The 15,968-nt window shown below is 40.4% G+C and overlaps 4 protein-coding genes across 6 annotated transcripts in view; 1 reads left to right on the plus strand and 3 right to left on the minus strand.

Moving 5' to 3' along the window:
• Positions 1 to 15,968, plus strand: part of LOC107268194 (angiotensin-converting enzyme) — a 39,410-nt gene that overhangs the window by 15,843 nt on the left and 7,599 nt on the right. Inside the window, exon 11 of the mRNA XM_015740721.2 lies at positions 15,828 to 15,968. Coding sequence (XP_015596207.1) covers positions 15,828 to 15,968 — 141 coding nt within the window. The remainder of the gene's footprint in view (positions 1 to 15,827) is intronic.
• Positions 1,750 to 5,160, minus strand: LOC107268201 (proline-rich protein 4). 2 transcript variants are annotated; one of them, XM_015740733.2, is made up of 4 exons: positions 4,874 to 5,159; positions 4,109 to 4,351; positions 3,262 to 4,045; positions 1,750 to 3,231 (listed from the first exon to the last, which is right to left on the minus strand). In XM_015740733.2, exons 1-4 carry the CDS (start codon positions 4,883 to 4,885, stop codon positions 3,167 to 3,169), a joined length of 1,104 nt encoding a protein of 367 aa, XP_015596219.1. In that variant the 5' UTR covers positions 4,886 to 5,159; the 3' UTR covers positions 1,750 to 3,166. The 2 variants fall into 2 exon arrangements, with proteins under 2 accessions (XP_015596219.1, XP_015596218.1); XM_015740732.2 differs by having other exon boundaries at positions 1,750 to 4,045; positions 4,874 to 5,160.
• Positions 6,202 to 12,888, minus strand: LOC107268200 (skin secretory protein xP2). 2 transcript variants are annotated; one of them, XM_015740731.2, is made up of 3 exons: positions 9,047 to 12,888; positions 8,623 to 8,893; positions 6,202 to 8,558 (listed from the first exon to the last, which is right to left on the minus strand). In XM_015740731.2, exons 1-3 carry the CDS (start codon positions 9,056 to 9,058, stop codon positions 7,699 to 7,701), a joined length of 1,143 nt encoding a protein of 380 aa, XP_015596217.1. In that variant the 5' UTR covers positions 9,059 to 12,888; the 3' UTR covers positions 6,202 to 7,698. The 2 variants fall into 2 exon arrangements, with proteins under 2 accessions (XP_015596217.1, XP_015596216.1); XM_015740730.2 differs by having other exon boundaries at positions 6,203 to 8,558; positions 8,623 to 12,888.
• Positions 13,169 to 15,207, minus strand: LOC107268199 (skin secretory protein xP2). Its single transcript, XM_015740729.2, has 2 exons — positions 15,063 to 15,207; positions 13,169 to 14,739 (listed from the first exon to the last, which is right to left on the minus strand). Exons 1-2 carry the CDS (start codon positions 15,072 to 15,074, stop codon positions 13,522 to 13,524), a joined length of 1,230 nt encoding a protein of 409 aa, XP_015596215.1. The 5' UTR covers positions 15,075 to 15,207; the 3' UTR covers positions 13,169 to 13,521.

Consider the following 15,968-nt stretch of genomic DNA (forward strand, 5'->3'; position numbering starts at 1 on the left):
TTCAATGATGTGAATTCATATAAAAATATATCCATTATCATTTTTTGCTTATATCATTCGCCAGATATTTTGAACCCGGATTCACTTAATGGATTCCGAATTTATATTTGATTCTGATAATTATAGGGAGATAAGGCTTTTCGATTATATAATTGGTAGTTGAAACAAACATTAATAATTTATATCTATTTATATATCTTTATATTATCTGCATATTCGAGGACCGCTCGAAAATGCTCGTAACTCGTAACGTACTGCACACGTTCGGCATTCGGTGATTATCGAAAGTTGGTGAAATTTTTCCTGCCAAGAAATTTGTTGCTCCGAAAGAGAAGATTTCCAGGCACTCTCGTTGAAAATCTCAACGTTATAACATTAAAACACCTAACGCGGAAGAGAATTCCGTAAGGTGGAAGTCCTGATTGCCGTGCAATTAGTATCTTCCTTCCTGAAACGTAATAACAAATTTGTTGCAGGTACTTTCCAATCTTTTTGGCAATTCGATTATTCGCCAAATTGCAGGCTACGAATCTTCCCCTGTTCTATATAAAAAGGTTTGAATTGAATCGATGCGAGGAGTCGTGACATAATAAATTTCTTTTCGTCACAGTTAAAAACCAGTTTCCTACTGTTTGTCTTGACGTAATACTTGTCTCCGAGAAAAGTCTAATGTACTGTAAATAACTGAATTAGAACGACGTATGAAATAGTACGTAAAATCTAAATCAGTAGGTAACAAAGCATTAGAAATTTTGAAATTGCTCGTACATTTTATCATAAGAAAACTCTAAAAAATTTATATTTTTATTATTAATCAAATCCACTTCATACCACATCAGTAATATCAACTTGACCTAGGCATAAGTTAGATTTATAATGAAACTTAGAACGACCAAAGTTTCGAGTTCAAATTAAAAAGTTAAAACTACCGTTTGTGCAGTGATTAGTTAAAATGTCTCTTCTGTCTTAGAATTTAAATTAAACCTAAAAAGAAATCTTTAATTTCCTTAAAAAGTTTTTCTCAGCTTTTATATCTCTGACTACTCCCTTTATCCAGTTACCCAGTTTTTAATGAGCGGCTGCCAGTTGGGTATACATAATCAACTAGACGTAACGAAAGTCATCATTTGGAATTCCGCTCGCGATTCACAACGTTCTCAAGTTAAAACAAAATTTCATTAAAGTCTTAACAATTTACGTATTTAGTGAAATTTACTGTTCTCAACTAGAAACATCACAAAACTGCTGTCATACCCTTGACATTCTGAATTCTCCAACCATTGACGTCGTACACTGACATTCTCATCCAAATACATACACTATCTGCGTTAACGTGAACATTTCGTCTTTTATCCATGTTCCATAAATGACGTCCCATTACGTAATCTGGACCCAAAAATAAACGCTTGTGAAACTGCATCCGCAGTGAAATTACCAGAACGAATATTCTCCCAACTAGTTTTACCATATCTACCATCTTTCTTCTTCGCCTCCTTCGTCCACTCTCTGCAGCGTGATTCTTGTTCACTTTTATTTTTCTCTCCTGTTCTTCCTTTTAGGTTTCATTCTTCTGACGCGAAAGTCACCAAACACTTTCCCGTTATATTTTATAACAGTATGAGGTCGTAAAGTCAATTCGTCATTGCAATATGCATTTACATGTGCATGTAACCCTTAAAATAATAACCCTTCCAATCAGTTTCATAAATTTTCGTCCATTTTTTTTTTCATTCATTTTTTTTATCATTATCCAACCTTCTGCGTCGACTTTGAATTATTTGAACTAATCCGCATAACCTATGCCCCGCGTCAGTCATTGAGAAATCTCAGTCGGATGATCTATCATTATAGCTGGCAATTTCGCGAGGGACTTAAAATTAAATTTACAATTGTACTGCGTCTAGCAGGTAATTCATCATCATTTTTTGTCTACTCTTACTATGCCAAGTCAAACAACGAATTTATTTAATGATTATAATTAACCTATAACACTTTCGATGATGCGCGATAATTGAATGCGCCGTTAAAGATGCCAAAGATCGCACTCAATCTGTCCAGGAAATGATTCTGGAAAGATTGAACTAACACCCTGAGAGTTGCTACTCGGAATGCTTTCGTTTAATTGTTATTACGCAATTCACTTATCCGAACGTGAGCACTTGACGATGTTTAAGTGCGCAGCGATCGTCGCTATTGAGAAGCACTTAATAATAATTTATTAGAGAAGAGCGTGAAGTGAAATATAACATTGCTCTAAGGAAGTCAATTTTAAGGTAATTTCGTAACACAGTATACATGTAGTCTCCATCGACGAAACGAGTTGTAAGCAATATTAAATTCTCTTTTACTGTGATATGTAGACATCGAAGCAGCTTTTGATTACATATAATGTATATAAATATTTGTGTAATACGTAATTAATGATACTCGTTAAAGAACGAAAACTCATTTACATTTTGGTAACACGCGATTCTTGATATTTCATGAAAATATGTGTGACTTATTTAGTAATAAGGTGTTGGGTGCTTGAGCGTAATTTATAATTGAGACGAAGCCTCTATTAACGGATATAACATATCCCGTAATTAGCGTAAAAAAGTCGGAGAAGGTCGTTAAGAGTCGATCTGGCAATGCTTTGGAAAGCGGAAGCGACTGACGTCCAGCGACGCTTGGCGTCCGAAAACTTTCGTAACCAGAAACGAAATCAGATCATCTTTTGACCTTACGCGAAATACTTTCTAAATTGAAATGTATTTGGTATCTTTTTTTTTGTATTCCTGTTGGTTAGAACCATGTTAATCCATCTGGTAACTTCTGTTGGATTGATGACAGAGAACCGATGAGAGTCTGTATGGTTATCACAATGTTAACAAATTTCTATAATTAGCATTGGTACACACTGTTTTACGTATTATTGATTTTTATCTACTCGTGATACTTTGTAGAAATTGAAAGTGGCACAGCTTCATTTTTTCGCGATGAATCAACGTGTAGCATAGACGAAGATAAAAGATATTTTGGCATTTTGATTATTTTAATTTCATTACAAAACTTGTTTTGTATAAATAGAAATTACAATATATAAATCTTTATTTTATACCGAACTTCGATGAAGAAGAACCGGGCTTGACTTTTTTGTAAAATATCATCAGGTTCGGGTCAAAGTTCAATGATGATAACTTTCATAACTGCTACCTCCGTAACCTCCTCCGTATTCTCCACCACCTTCGTGTCCTCCGCCAAAACCTCCGTGTCCTCCATGTCCTCCACCTCCTCCGTAACTACCGTGGTAATCGTGAACCGGTACAGGAACTGGTACCTTAACTGGATAAGGAACTGGTTTCTCTACGGGATACGGTACCGGTTTCGGCACGTGAACTGGATAAGGTCTATCAACGTGAACTTTAACCGGATACGGTACTGGTTTCTCAACGGGATAGGGAACTGGTTTATGGACCGGATATGGTGCTGGAACCGGTACTTTAACGGGGTATGGAACTGGTTTAGGTACATGAACAGGGTATGGCCTATCCACTGGTACCTTAACGGGGTAGGGTACAGGTTTCTCAACAGGATAAGGTACTCGTTTTTCAACGGGATAAGGTACTGGTTTAGGTACGTGTACAGGGTAAGGTCTATCAACATGAACCTTGACAGGGTAAGGTACTAACTTTTCAACTGGATAAGGTTGCGGTACGTGTACTGGTACCTTCACTGGTACATGTACCTTCTTGTACACTGGGTAAGGTTGAGGTACGTGAACGTGTACGGGGTACGGTACCTTTTTCTCTACTGGGTAAGGTTGTGGAACGAACACTTTAACAGGCACTGGTTTTTCTACCGGAACGTGTACAGGATAGGGAATCTTTTTCTCAACCGGATATGGTTGTGGAACGTGTACCGGAACTTTCACGTAAACCTTTACGGGGTAAGGTACTTCCTTGACAACTGGATAAGGTTCTGGTACTGGTACTTTAACTGGATAAGGTACACGTTTCTCGACGGGGTACGGCACGTGCTTCTCTACGGGATATGGCACTGGCACCTGATGCAATAAAAAAATAATCATTATAGGTTATTAATTATTTCTTACACATCTTTTTTATACCTTTTTGTAAACTGTGATTGTTTTACTGTGGTGATCGCCATATCCCCCGCCTGAGTCACCTCCCCCGTAACCACCGTAATCACTACCGCCGTATCCACCGCCATAACCACCGCCATAACCACCATCGCCTAATCCGTGCAATCCTCGTTTTTCATGATTTTTCACTCCTTCGGCGTTCCTATTTTCTTGGGTGTGTTCTTCGCAGGAGGATAGAACCAGGAGGCCAAGCCCAATTATTACGACCTGTTTGAATGCCGTTCAAATAAGGAAAAACAAAATTTAACGATATTAGAAAAATATTCCGCAATTGTTTTGATTAATTTACCAGTGCGAATAATTTTTTCCATTCTTATTTAATAAAGCTGATCCCATTTCAGTGAGCACAAATTTTACCAGTGGATAAACCATGACAGTTAGTTTTATTTATTGAAGTCCAATTACAAGTACATTAGATTCTATTGCACATTCTATACAGCTATATGTTATATCAAAGAGGCTTATTGTGCAAATATTTAACGGATCCTTGGGATTGACACTAAGTTAAAAAAAGTCACGAGCTTTTTTTTTCGAAAAATCATTCCTAATCGATTAACGAGCACATGGATACAGTAATTTGTCTACGTCAACCAAGCTTACCGTAATTTAAATCAAGCTACTCTACATTGCAGAATGCATTTTGTCGTAGTATAAATATTACCAAGTGTTTTGAAAATTTTGAAAATACACTAGCAAGGGTTATTGAAATGAAAAGTCAAAATTACATACGGTGATCTGCATTCCTGGTTTCTTAGCCGGTGGTAAGTCCAGTACTGGATACGGGGCCCAAGTTAACTACAATTTTATACTGGGCTCCGACCTGCACTTTCCCTACTTCGATATCTCACTGCCCAATACCCAAGCTCGATGCACCACAATGTTCATTATTTTTGAAAGTGAGAGTACCCGTAACCTCATATCGTAGCACCCCCTCCCCATTGTGTTCTTCGTCCTTTACCTCCATAGCTACATCATCCCCTCCCCATAAACAAAATCCATATTTTTTAAATCCCACACAGTGTCAACTTTATTTGTTTCGGTATGTAACTTTAATAACATCGATTTCATAATCGTCAAAAAGACTCACCATCGTCTCAAACGAGAAGAACGAGGAGGGGACTTTCACCGGCCCACTAAAAATCCCTCCTAAGCAGGACTATCTTCCCCGCTGGACCCATAAGCTGAATTTTTTATTTCCCACCACTAATCGATGATGAGTAAGTCCCCGATTTCGTTACATAAGACAGATTGAGTGTATAAAATATCACGTAGATCTATTAGTGCTCAACTTCGAACTCTCTTATTTTGGAGTATAGAGACAATTTTTGAAAATTCAGGATCTCGTGTTAGATATAAAAAAAAATGTTCGACTAATTTTAAGACACCCTGTATATCTTTGACATTTGTGAGGAATTTCCTTAATTGGTAATTTAATTCGATCCTAAGCCAACGTGTCATTTTGGATGAATGATGCAACCTATCGGGACAATACCCTCATTCCATCATGGTCATTAGCACCGGGAGACAACGTTCAATGCACTTTGTGACGTTTCTTTCTGTCCCATGGATGCAACCTTTGAGAAGATGGCGTTGCCAATTACATGCGTTACAAGATATCCGGTCGATAATGTCGTGACTCTTACGAAACTCTGTGCGCACACTCTTCCGCCGGTTACTTTCTTTCGAGAAAGGAAGAAAGTCACGGGATTGGCTACCCAGTTTGCCAACTCATATGTTACAATTCTGTGACCCTATTTCAGTTGGGCTTCGTAATTATTAAAATTTTGTATATGAGCAGGTCGCTCACGTAGTGAACCCAACCATAAGGTCGTTAACCTTTCGAGAACGGAACATATATATTCCCACAAACGTGACTCAATTATCATTCGAATGTTGCTATATCTGAAACGTAGAAATTTTTTTTTTTTTTTTTTTTTTTTTTTTTTTTTTTTTTTTTTTTTTTTTTTTTTTTTTTTTTTTTTTTAGTGTTGCGTGTAAATCTTGACGATAGGCTAAGACAGTATAGGGTATAAATAAAGAAAAAGCTGTTTCCGTGACGGAAAAAGAATTTACATCGGCGGAAAGTAGGCAGATCGCTAGATAACTTAACTGGAATACTGCATAGTAATATTGTTGTAGAATGAATATACATTCCGCTCATTAATTTTGAATTTTTAAATATTCCATCCATTACTCTGAGCTTTTCTTCCTGGAAGCTTTTATCCTTTTCTCGTAATAAAATTGTAGCCTTTTATCAATGTCAATAAGGTATAACGATGAATTACCCTGAAGTTCCGAATGGTGAAATAATTCTGTTGAAAGTCTTGTGAACTTGTCGCGGAGTCATCAACCTTGAATTATAATCGGCAATCAATGACTCACGATCTTCCACGTTCTTGCGCGGTAAATCGGATCATTTTTATACTCCGAATTACGCTGATTCACGATCAGAGAATTATATTCTTTTTTTCCAAATTTAAGGGAAAACCGAAACTTCGTGACTTCCGTTTTTCGATTACCTGTTTTTATCAAACCATCGTCACCGACAAGACTGCCGAATGATGATCTCCCCGTGATAAATCAAATTATGGTTAATCGATCGACCTTGTTAATAAGATTACAAGATAAAAATTTACAACCTACATTAAATTTTCCATAAGAAGGAAATTGCTGGCTTTTCTTTCCGTGTTCTTTAATGCAACCTGCCATGTTTAATGACAGGCGCCACTTTTATTCCGTCAATTAAAATCGAGGAGGAGTTCTATATACATATACCTGCATCGAACGACATACTTTCTATCACCTGCACAAACGGAAGCTCGTATGCGAGTTGTGCGTCAGCAGTAAAAATTTCCCTCTTAAAACTGCACCCAAACAATTAATAACACATAGAATCATAAGTGCATAATGAGAAGAATTAGCCGAAGCGATAGGATAAAATTTTCTTTATTTACAAAAGTAAACAACAACAATGGATTTATTCAACAAGATCTTGCAGAGTCTTAACTTACGCTTAAAATAATTCGCTCAACTGTGAAAGGCTGAGTATATTATATACAGTCTATATATACACACACCCACAGATACAGGTGTTTTCTCACAGAAACAATAGTACGTGCTTCGGTACTTTAACAGAAATATAGTACATCGTGAAGAAAAGTAGCAAATCGTTGGAGCCTAATCAGGGCAATCGGTTAGAATGGATTCTGGTTGCAGCAGACATGCACCGATCTCTTGCAGCAGCCACTTGCCAATGTAAATGGTTATATATCTGGTTGATCGTGAGATACTTCTTGATACCGGTTACTATCGGGTTACAACGTTGCTGCAATTCACCTTTGCTTCCAATAAAAAAGTTTTAGCGAGATGAATTGGGTAACGGTTTCAACTATAACGATACCAGTTCTTTGGTAAATTCGCAAAAATAAGTCATCCGACTTGATAACACTTTTATGTACCTCGAAGAAGAATTGTTCCGAGCGAATGACGGATTCGAATTGAATTCCTACAAATCCCCTGTTAAGTAATTCTACATCCTGTAATTATCTAATGGTTCAATGATGACCTTGCTCACGGATAGGTATACCTACTGGTACTTTAACCTCGTAAGGTACAGGCTTCTGTATGGGATATGCTACAGACTTGATCACTTGAACCGGATAAGGTCTGTCGACCGGTACCTTAACAGGATAAGGTACGTGCTTCTCAACAGGATAGGGAACTTCCTTCTCGACAGGATAAGGTGCTGGTACGGGAACCTTGACCTTGACCGGGACCAGTTTTTCAATTCTCACTGGAACCGGCCTCTCCACTCGTACCTTTACTGGAACTGGAACAGGCTTCTCTACTGGATATGGAACAGGCTTAGACACAGGAACGGGATATGGTTTTGCAACTGGTACAGGAACTGGTCTCTCTACTTTTATATGCACCGGATAGTGCACGACCTTCTCAACTGGATAAGGTTGAGGCACATGGACCGTTACCTTCACAGGAACTGGTATCTTTCTCTCGATTGGGAACGGTTCCGAAACTGGAACTTTAACCTCGTAGTGAACCTTTTTCTCCACTGGAAAAGGTTGGGGTACGTAAACCTTGACAGGAACTGGTCTGTCAACTGGTACCTTCACCGGATAAGGTACTTCCTTTATAACGGGTACTGGTTCTGGTATCTTCACTGGAACCTTTACGAAGACCTTCACCGGCACTGGAACCTCCTTCTGCACTGCGTAAGGTTGAGGAACTGGAACCTTAACGGGATAGGGAACTTTCTTTATCACTGGATAGTGAACAGTTTTTTCCACTGGATAAGGAGCAGCGACTTTCTTAATTATCGTTATGATCTTGTGAACGTCTTCGTGCACCTGGTGACCCAGAACGTGACCCTCGGAATTTGAAAAACTTTGATCCACCTCTGTAGCAAAACAATCAACGATTAATTTACCTGATCCAATGTTATTCAAGGCGATAGTATTTACCGTGACTATTGGAATTCGACGAGTAATCATGACTGTCGTAAAACGATCCGTGGTCGTTTCCTTGAAAACTAGCTCTATCTGCATTGTGCTCGCCAGACGCAGCATCCCCATTGTCACTCCTCTTCAGATTTCCTTCCGATACGTAATACCGAAGAATCTGGTATCCAACAGGTGATCTCCGATTTGACGTGTTTTCATATTTCATTCTGGACGTCAATCCTAACGACGTTGCACAAACCGCAAACAATCCAATCAGAATGGCCTGACATGTCTGCAAATGAAAACAAGTAACGTTACTCCTGTGTCTAACCATACAGTCAGTAGATTCTCACACAAGTCCCAACACTCTCGCCAGTCCCATACTTATCAAGTCTTATTCCCGGAAAAACCAAATTTCACAATTATTATAATCGCTCACACGTACCGCGTGTCCCATGATTGAATCGAGCGCGAATAAGACTCCTTCCTTGTTCACCCTGTTTCGATCGTCTCTGAACTAACGCATTCTCACTGCGTGTCTTCACTTTTTATACGAGAATGGAGATCAGGTTCTGCTGCTGCTGCTGCTATTATAGCGTGCATCCAGGGAGCTTTTCTAAGCCGCTTTCGCGCTCCTCGTTCTAGTGCGTTGCCTGCTAAACCAGCAGCTGACCCGTGTACGCCCAGAGACTGAAAGTGAAATCTCTGAACGTGTGTCCCGGAAAACGTATACTGCATATAGAGCATCCTAAGTGAATACCAGAGTCGCTAGAAAAAAAAGCTACCATACGTGGAGTGAGATTCAGTTGTCTATCCCAGTCCATCTTTTACCGGTACCGCTATAGGGCCTGTTCCGTTGTCAATGGCCTTCATCTCGACAACGTATATTAAAGTTCCAACCTTAACCGTAACTTTCGAAAGTAAACGAGCATTGCGTGCCGTGGGTTACTAACGCATAATGGATGCATCTTCCATTCGAGTATCCGACGTCAAAAGCACTTTGCTACTCTATTCAGCAAATTCTCTACTTCGCAAAATACCATCCTCCTCTGGTCCAGGTGATCCAGAATATTTGGCTCTTCTCGTCACGTCCCCAGGAAATGATACTTTTCCTACCTTCTTTCTTCCTTGACAAAAGACGAGACCAATGAATGGCACTTTCTTGGTCACGTGGTGGTCAAGAGCACGGTACATGGCATGGACAGCATCCGTAGTTTTCACAACTGGCACGCGATCTCTCCTGACTGCCGTCGGTTTACTCTCGATTTTAGTTTGTTCTTCTCACGCTAAGCAGTTTACGCTCGATGCCGGTACTAACCTTCTATGCAATTAGTCGAGAAGTATATACATTATTTAGTGACCTAGGATGCTGATCTGGTGCTGTTATTCTTTGGCTATATATATAGTAAGCGCGATATATTTGGAGAAGTGCTGTTTCAGTGTATGATTTGTAAACTGGTGAATTTTGCATTTGGTAATTATACAGGCGACGCTTGTATCTTTTTTTCTTTTCTTTTTTTTTTCTTTCATTCTTCTCATGGTCGGACAAGCCACAGTGTGAGAATATTCAAAGTGGATAATATGCCGGTGAAGTTTCGTGATATTGCCAAACTAATATTACGCCGCGAATGACGTATTATCCTTGGCCGGATAAATATGAAAAAAGGGCGGAAATGCCAATCTCTTTCGCTTCGAAAGAGACTATGGCGCAATTAGGGTTTATTAAGATATCGCCTTTAGACCGAGATAGGATTAACGGGTTTGGGAACCTTCATTAAAATACAATGGTTGGAGCATTGTAGGATTTTGTCACGTAATTCCAAATTTATATCTATCTTACACACTGTTAGTATACACGTCGAAAAGATGTCTTAAGTAAGTCACTTTACAGACGTGCTAAATGCTACAATTATTTTTAAGTGACGAATAAAATTTTAGAAAAAAGAAAAGGAAACTATACCATACAGTATACCGTGTTGCAAATAGAATTCTACGTGTATGCTAGTTAGCCAGCAAATTATAATATGAAAGGCGTATTGGCTCTGCGTTATCGTGAACTAATTAACTAGAAATACGCGCTTGGATGAATTCCTAACTGCTACGAATTTCAAAATAGGGATTAATGAACTTTTCTTGCGTCTCGATCATTCGTTACATTCGATTGAACAAATATGTGTTCCGGTCTCTATATAGTCTATATACAATATAGATACTCCATTGCCGGTATCCTTACTATAATAATAATTGCGCCATCGCTGATTCCGACTGTAGCAAAAGTCTCCCACGGGTTTTCATTTTTTTTTTCATCCCAAGATTAGCGAACGACGCTGTTACGACATTTCGCCATCATACGATTTGTTTACGGCTATCTTGTACTACGCGAGATGTACGTGTTGGAATCCATCATGTCTTCTACGATCGCCACATACTTGCCACACATGTGGCTGCATGGCTAGGCAGAAGAAGTACTCGAGTGAAAAGTAACATGATAGTTCTCGCGGAGACGCAGTGTGTACATATAAAAAGAAAATAGCACGCTATGCCAACAGCCGTATATTATGTTCCTTAAATCATTCGTCATTTTCACTTTTCTCGTACACGCCTCCAGCCCCGTATTAGCATACGTATCTCTTTGTTCTCACAGTATATGCTAAATATGGAAACGCGCCGTGAAGTCGATGCTCGTTGCAGCTGCAATTTCCCAACCTAAGAAATTCGCATAATCTTGAAGCATGCATTAACGCCGCCACTGGTAGTCTAGGCGGATGACAATAGAATACGACACTGGGTATAAGCATACACGTTAAAAGTTGATATTGAATTTTGTTAAATTTCATTGACTTTGTATAGGGAAATTTGCAGATTTCAAGAATAGAATCTTTAATAGTTTATTGAACCTATGAAACTTTTCAGCTTCGAAATTGTCAATTTTAGAATAAATTGAAATATTTATACTAGGCTGCTATGTAACTGATGATGTCGGAGGAAGTCTCCCTTACCAACGGTATTTTGTCGTTGTGGTTCGATTAGAAACCGTAGATGCATTTGGTGGCTCTGAAAGCAGTTCTTTGCTCGTAAGAGTCAGTTACGTCAGCGGAGAACGGATGCGTCACGATGTGGAGTCGTTATAAAATATCCACACGGGCTACAAATCCTGCATATATATCCTGGTGCGTTTACGAGTCGCTGAGAATGTCAAATCGCAAAGTTCCCAGAAGACAGGCCAGACTTGACCTAGAAAGTTATGCAGTACAGATAAGTTGATAAAATACAACTTTTTTTTAGAGTGGAAAAAAGCCCAAGGATTTATTAAGGTTGGGACAATTCACAAAGAAAAATATAAAGTGACAAAAAGCTTTGCTAAAAATTTGAGTACGATTGATTTTAGGATTTTACAATGAGTAACTATTTTACTTCTAGTTGCACTGTCCCAGTAATAACGCCTTGCCTTGTAGCCCTGTAACTTACGTTGAAGGATTGTATGCACTTAGTTAAATTCTCACTGATTACTTTTGTTGTATCTCTCGCGTTCCCCTTTTTCTTTTGCTTCTTTTACTTGCCATTTTCATTTTAGCGTAAATCACCGAACCGTGACGAACGAACGTAGCACCTAGTCGCCTTATGATAAATGTGTCCATACATTATCCAACATTTATGATCCTTGCAAAATCTCTATTGCTCTGAATTTTTAATAATATTTATGCAACACACATAATCCACGTAACACGCGTAAATGCCTGGTTTTCTTTTTCCTTATATCGAATTACGAAATCCGCCATTTACCTCATAAAAATTCACGTTCGTCATCGACTCGACGACATTTATAAATTTCTCTCCAATTTTTATTTTCTCACCAAGTGAAACTCCTCTTTCGATTTCAGGCGAATAGGTAGCACGTATTTTGTAATGATATCTCAAGAACTTCACGGGTTCGCCACCAGAGGCGCTGAGCTGCCAAACAATTGAATGATGTTTCTCATGTAATCGGCCGTGTATCTGGAGTGATAAATTATCTAACATCGTTTAGTATGGGGAATGGCGAACACTGGCGAAGGAGAGATTATTTCCTGGGCCTGAGGCCTTACTGGTCCCATTAGATTGCTCTTCGGTTAAAGAGGAGCGTGAAATAGAGAGAGGGAGGAGAGACGGGACTCTTACTTTCAGGCCCAGCGTCGCGTGCGATAATGGCCGATTGCATAACATTTCTCATCGGACAAGTACGTAAGCTGCTTGTGAGTTAAGTAGCAAAACCATCAGGGAGCTACGATCAAGTAGGTTGACGCTATGAACGTAATACGACATTATCTGGCGCGGTAGACCGGAAGAAATAAGCCAAACCTGACTACAAGTAGCGTGCGTACTCGATTCGCATGGCGACTGTGATATTGAGTAATTTTTACACGTTAAAAAGTCAATTAAAAATATCAGGTGATTTGCGAGGACTGGTTTTATAACTTCTCATGTGAACTCGCTGACCAGTCGACCAGACGATCCTGTCATCTTAATACGCAGAATGGAGAGTGAACGAAATATGGAATTTTGTGGATATAAGAAAATTACGAAATACTTTATTTTTTTAATTCTTTATATTTATTTCTGTATAAAAAATATTACACTATATATATAGGTACAAAAGAGTATCTCAAGCGGAATGGTTTAAGTTTGGTACTGAGCGAAATCGCGCGTGTTCTGTCATTGTAATTCTGTAAGATACAATAATTAAGGTACTCGTAACTTGAGGTCTCAGTGAACTTCGACCAAGACCTCAAGTTCCGACAGAACTTGAGAGATACTTGCGATCCATGATCGTTGAAATAACAATGATTTTCATAATGGATCTCAAGTAAGGTCTTCGGGGTAGGCAAACCAGCTACTACTAAATTAAGGTCTCAATTGTGTCACCATGTAGGTCGTCCATTTTTAATGGTGGTAGTATCCAGATTCTCCAGAATTGTAGGTTCCAACTTGGGAGTACGAATCTTGAGCCGATATCTGAACTCCTTGACCACCGTGTTCCTCGGCGGAGTGAACCGGATACGCTACTGGTACCTTGACCGCGTAAGGTACAGGCCTGTCGACGGCGTAGGGCACAGGCTTCTCGACGTGCACAGGGTAGGGTCTGTCGACGGGTACCTTAACCGCGTAAGGTACGGGCTTTTCCACTGGATAAGGTACAGGTTTCTCAACGGGGTAGGGTTGAGGTACAGCTACCTTTACTGGGACTGCCACGGGCCTGTCAACGTGCACAGGGTAGGGCCTGTCAACAGGTACTTTGACAGCGTAGGGAACGGGCTTTTCTACTGGATAAGGCACGTGCTTCTCGACAGTCACTGGATACGGTTTTGGTACATGAACGGCGTAGGGTCTGTCGACTGGTACCTTCACTGGGTAAGGTACCAATTTTTCAACTGGGTAAGGTTGGGGTACGTGGACGGGTACCTTGACTGGGTAGGGTACTTGCTTCTCAACAGGGTACGGCTGAGGAACGAGTACCTTGACTGGGTAAGGTACCTGCTTCTCAACTGGGTAAGGTTGAGGGACCAGAACTTTGACGGGGTAAGGACGGTCGACGGGAACGTGGACAGGGTAGGGTACCTTCTTCTCAACTGGGTACGGTTGGGGTACGTGGACTGGTACCTTGACGTAGACCTTAACTGGGTAAGGGACCTGTTTCTCAACGGGGTAGGGTTGAGGTACTGGTACCTTAACTGGGTAAGGTACGTGCTTTTCAACTGGATAAGGTATGTGCTTCTCTACTGGAACTGGAACGGCGACATTTTTAACGACGGTGACGGTCTTCACGTGTTCTCCACCGTGTCCTCCGTATCCACTGTATCCTCCGTATCCACCAAGTCCCTCAATGGAACCGCCGTGACCAGAATATCCAGAGTAGCCACTCAAGCCAGAGAGATCGATACCCGAGGAAGCGAAGGAAAGACCACCTCCATGACTTCCGGCACCGATTTCGTAACCCCCGACGTCATAGCCATAACCGTAACCTAGTCCAAAGATGCCACGCTTTTCCTGTTTCTTGGTGGAAGTCGCAGATTTGGCATCGGATGTCTTCTCGACGCTCTTGGCTTCCTTAACGTCCTCAGCCAACGCCGATACGGCCAGGGCCAGTAGTGCCAAGCAAAGCTGAAATCAAAGAAACAATAGTGTAAGATTTAACCAAGTAAAGAGATATTTAAGACTCGTCGAAATATTTCATTCGCAAGGCCCAATTTTTATGAGACGTTTCATAGCGCAAAAAAGAAAATCGAAGATCACACGAATAAACTCCCTAGATCCGATAGTCGATAATGAACTTTTTCGCATTTAATAAAAATACACTGGCTATCCTGCGTTATCGCCTTTATCACGAGCACTCATAATTCCCAGTGGGTTATCTAGTTTCTCTCGTGCATAATATCCATCGTCACGGTAAGCGATGTAAACTTGGCGAAATTGCGTGGACGTACCAGACTCCTCATTTTTGTGTTCACGATGTTCTGGGTGAGTCCAGGAGTGAACTGGATGCTGATTGCCGGCTGTTCCGGGCCTTATATACGCGGCACACTTTCGCCTTCGCACGGGCCCAACCGCCCGGGCCCTACCCCCACGTTCTTTGTTTGTATGGTGGACCGAGCCCGTTGAGGTCCCAGGCGTACGACTCCCTCTTCAGACCGACACCAGGACGCTATGAATCTACCTTGATTTAATTTCTTTTTTTTTTCATGCAATTCCCCTCTAGGAATAGCGCATGTGTCTCTTCCTCCATGAAAGTCGAATAGCTTGAATAACCGATCATAATTTAGAGCGAGAGATCGGCAGAGACCAACCACCTATTACGTAAAGGACGTTGCCGCTCGAGCCACCAGGAGAAGTAGACGCAAACCGAAAGTGCCTTCCGCTGCCCCGCCCTGGACGTTTCACGACCATCCTCAAGCATTTCCTCTTCACCTTCGATTATTTTCATTTTTTTTAAATTCCCTTCTCGTTCTTCCTTGGCGATCGGTGACTTGATACTTTTGAAATCGGATCAGCTTTTTATTCGATCTATTCGAAATTGACTATAAATTATTATTTCGCGGAGTGTTCAGACTCGTTAACTTTCCGAATGACCTTCGGGAGGCGTGGAAGACTTTCCCAATTGAATGTTTCAGCATAGATTAATTAGCCGTATATCGTATAATTATATTAACACGTCATAGCAATTATGAAATTATGTTCTGTTTTATTTTTAGTAACTTCGTTGCTGGGGTACTCCAGTTTCAGTTGTACCGTTCACTCTGTCAGGCAGCTGGACAAAGATTCTCAGATGAGTCGCGTAAGCCGTTGCACAAATGTGATTTCTATCGAAGTCCCGAAGCTGGCCGAGTATTGAG

Source organism: Cephus cinctus, unplaced genomic scaffold, assembly GCF_000341935.2.
Source record: "Cephus cinctus unplaced genomic scaffold, Ccin1 Ccin1_scaffold0494, whole genome shotgun sequence".
Lineage (NCBI taxonomy): Eukaryota > Metazoa > Arthropoda > Insecta > Hymenoptera > Cephidae > Cephus > Cephus cinctus.

Excerpts from the sequence above, each read along its gene's own strand:
- LOC107268201 (XM_015740732.2), bottom strand. Across the intron at positions 4,046-4,108 it reads CAATCACAGTTTACAAAAAG|GTGCCAGTGCCATATCCCGT; the intron begins GTATAAAAAAGA and ends TTATTGCATCAG.
- LOC107268200 (XM_015740730.2), bottom strand. The coding sequence starts at position 8,935 with ATGGTTAGACACAGGAGTAACGTTACTTGTTTTCATTTGCAGACATGT. Across the intron at positions 8,559-8,622 it reads GTCGAATTCCAATAGTCACG|AGGTGGATCAAAGTTTTTCA; the intron begins GTAAATACTATC and ends GTTTTGCTACAG.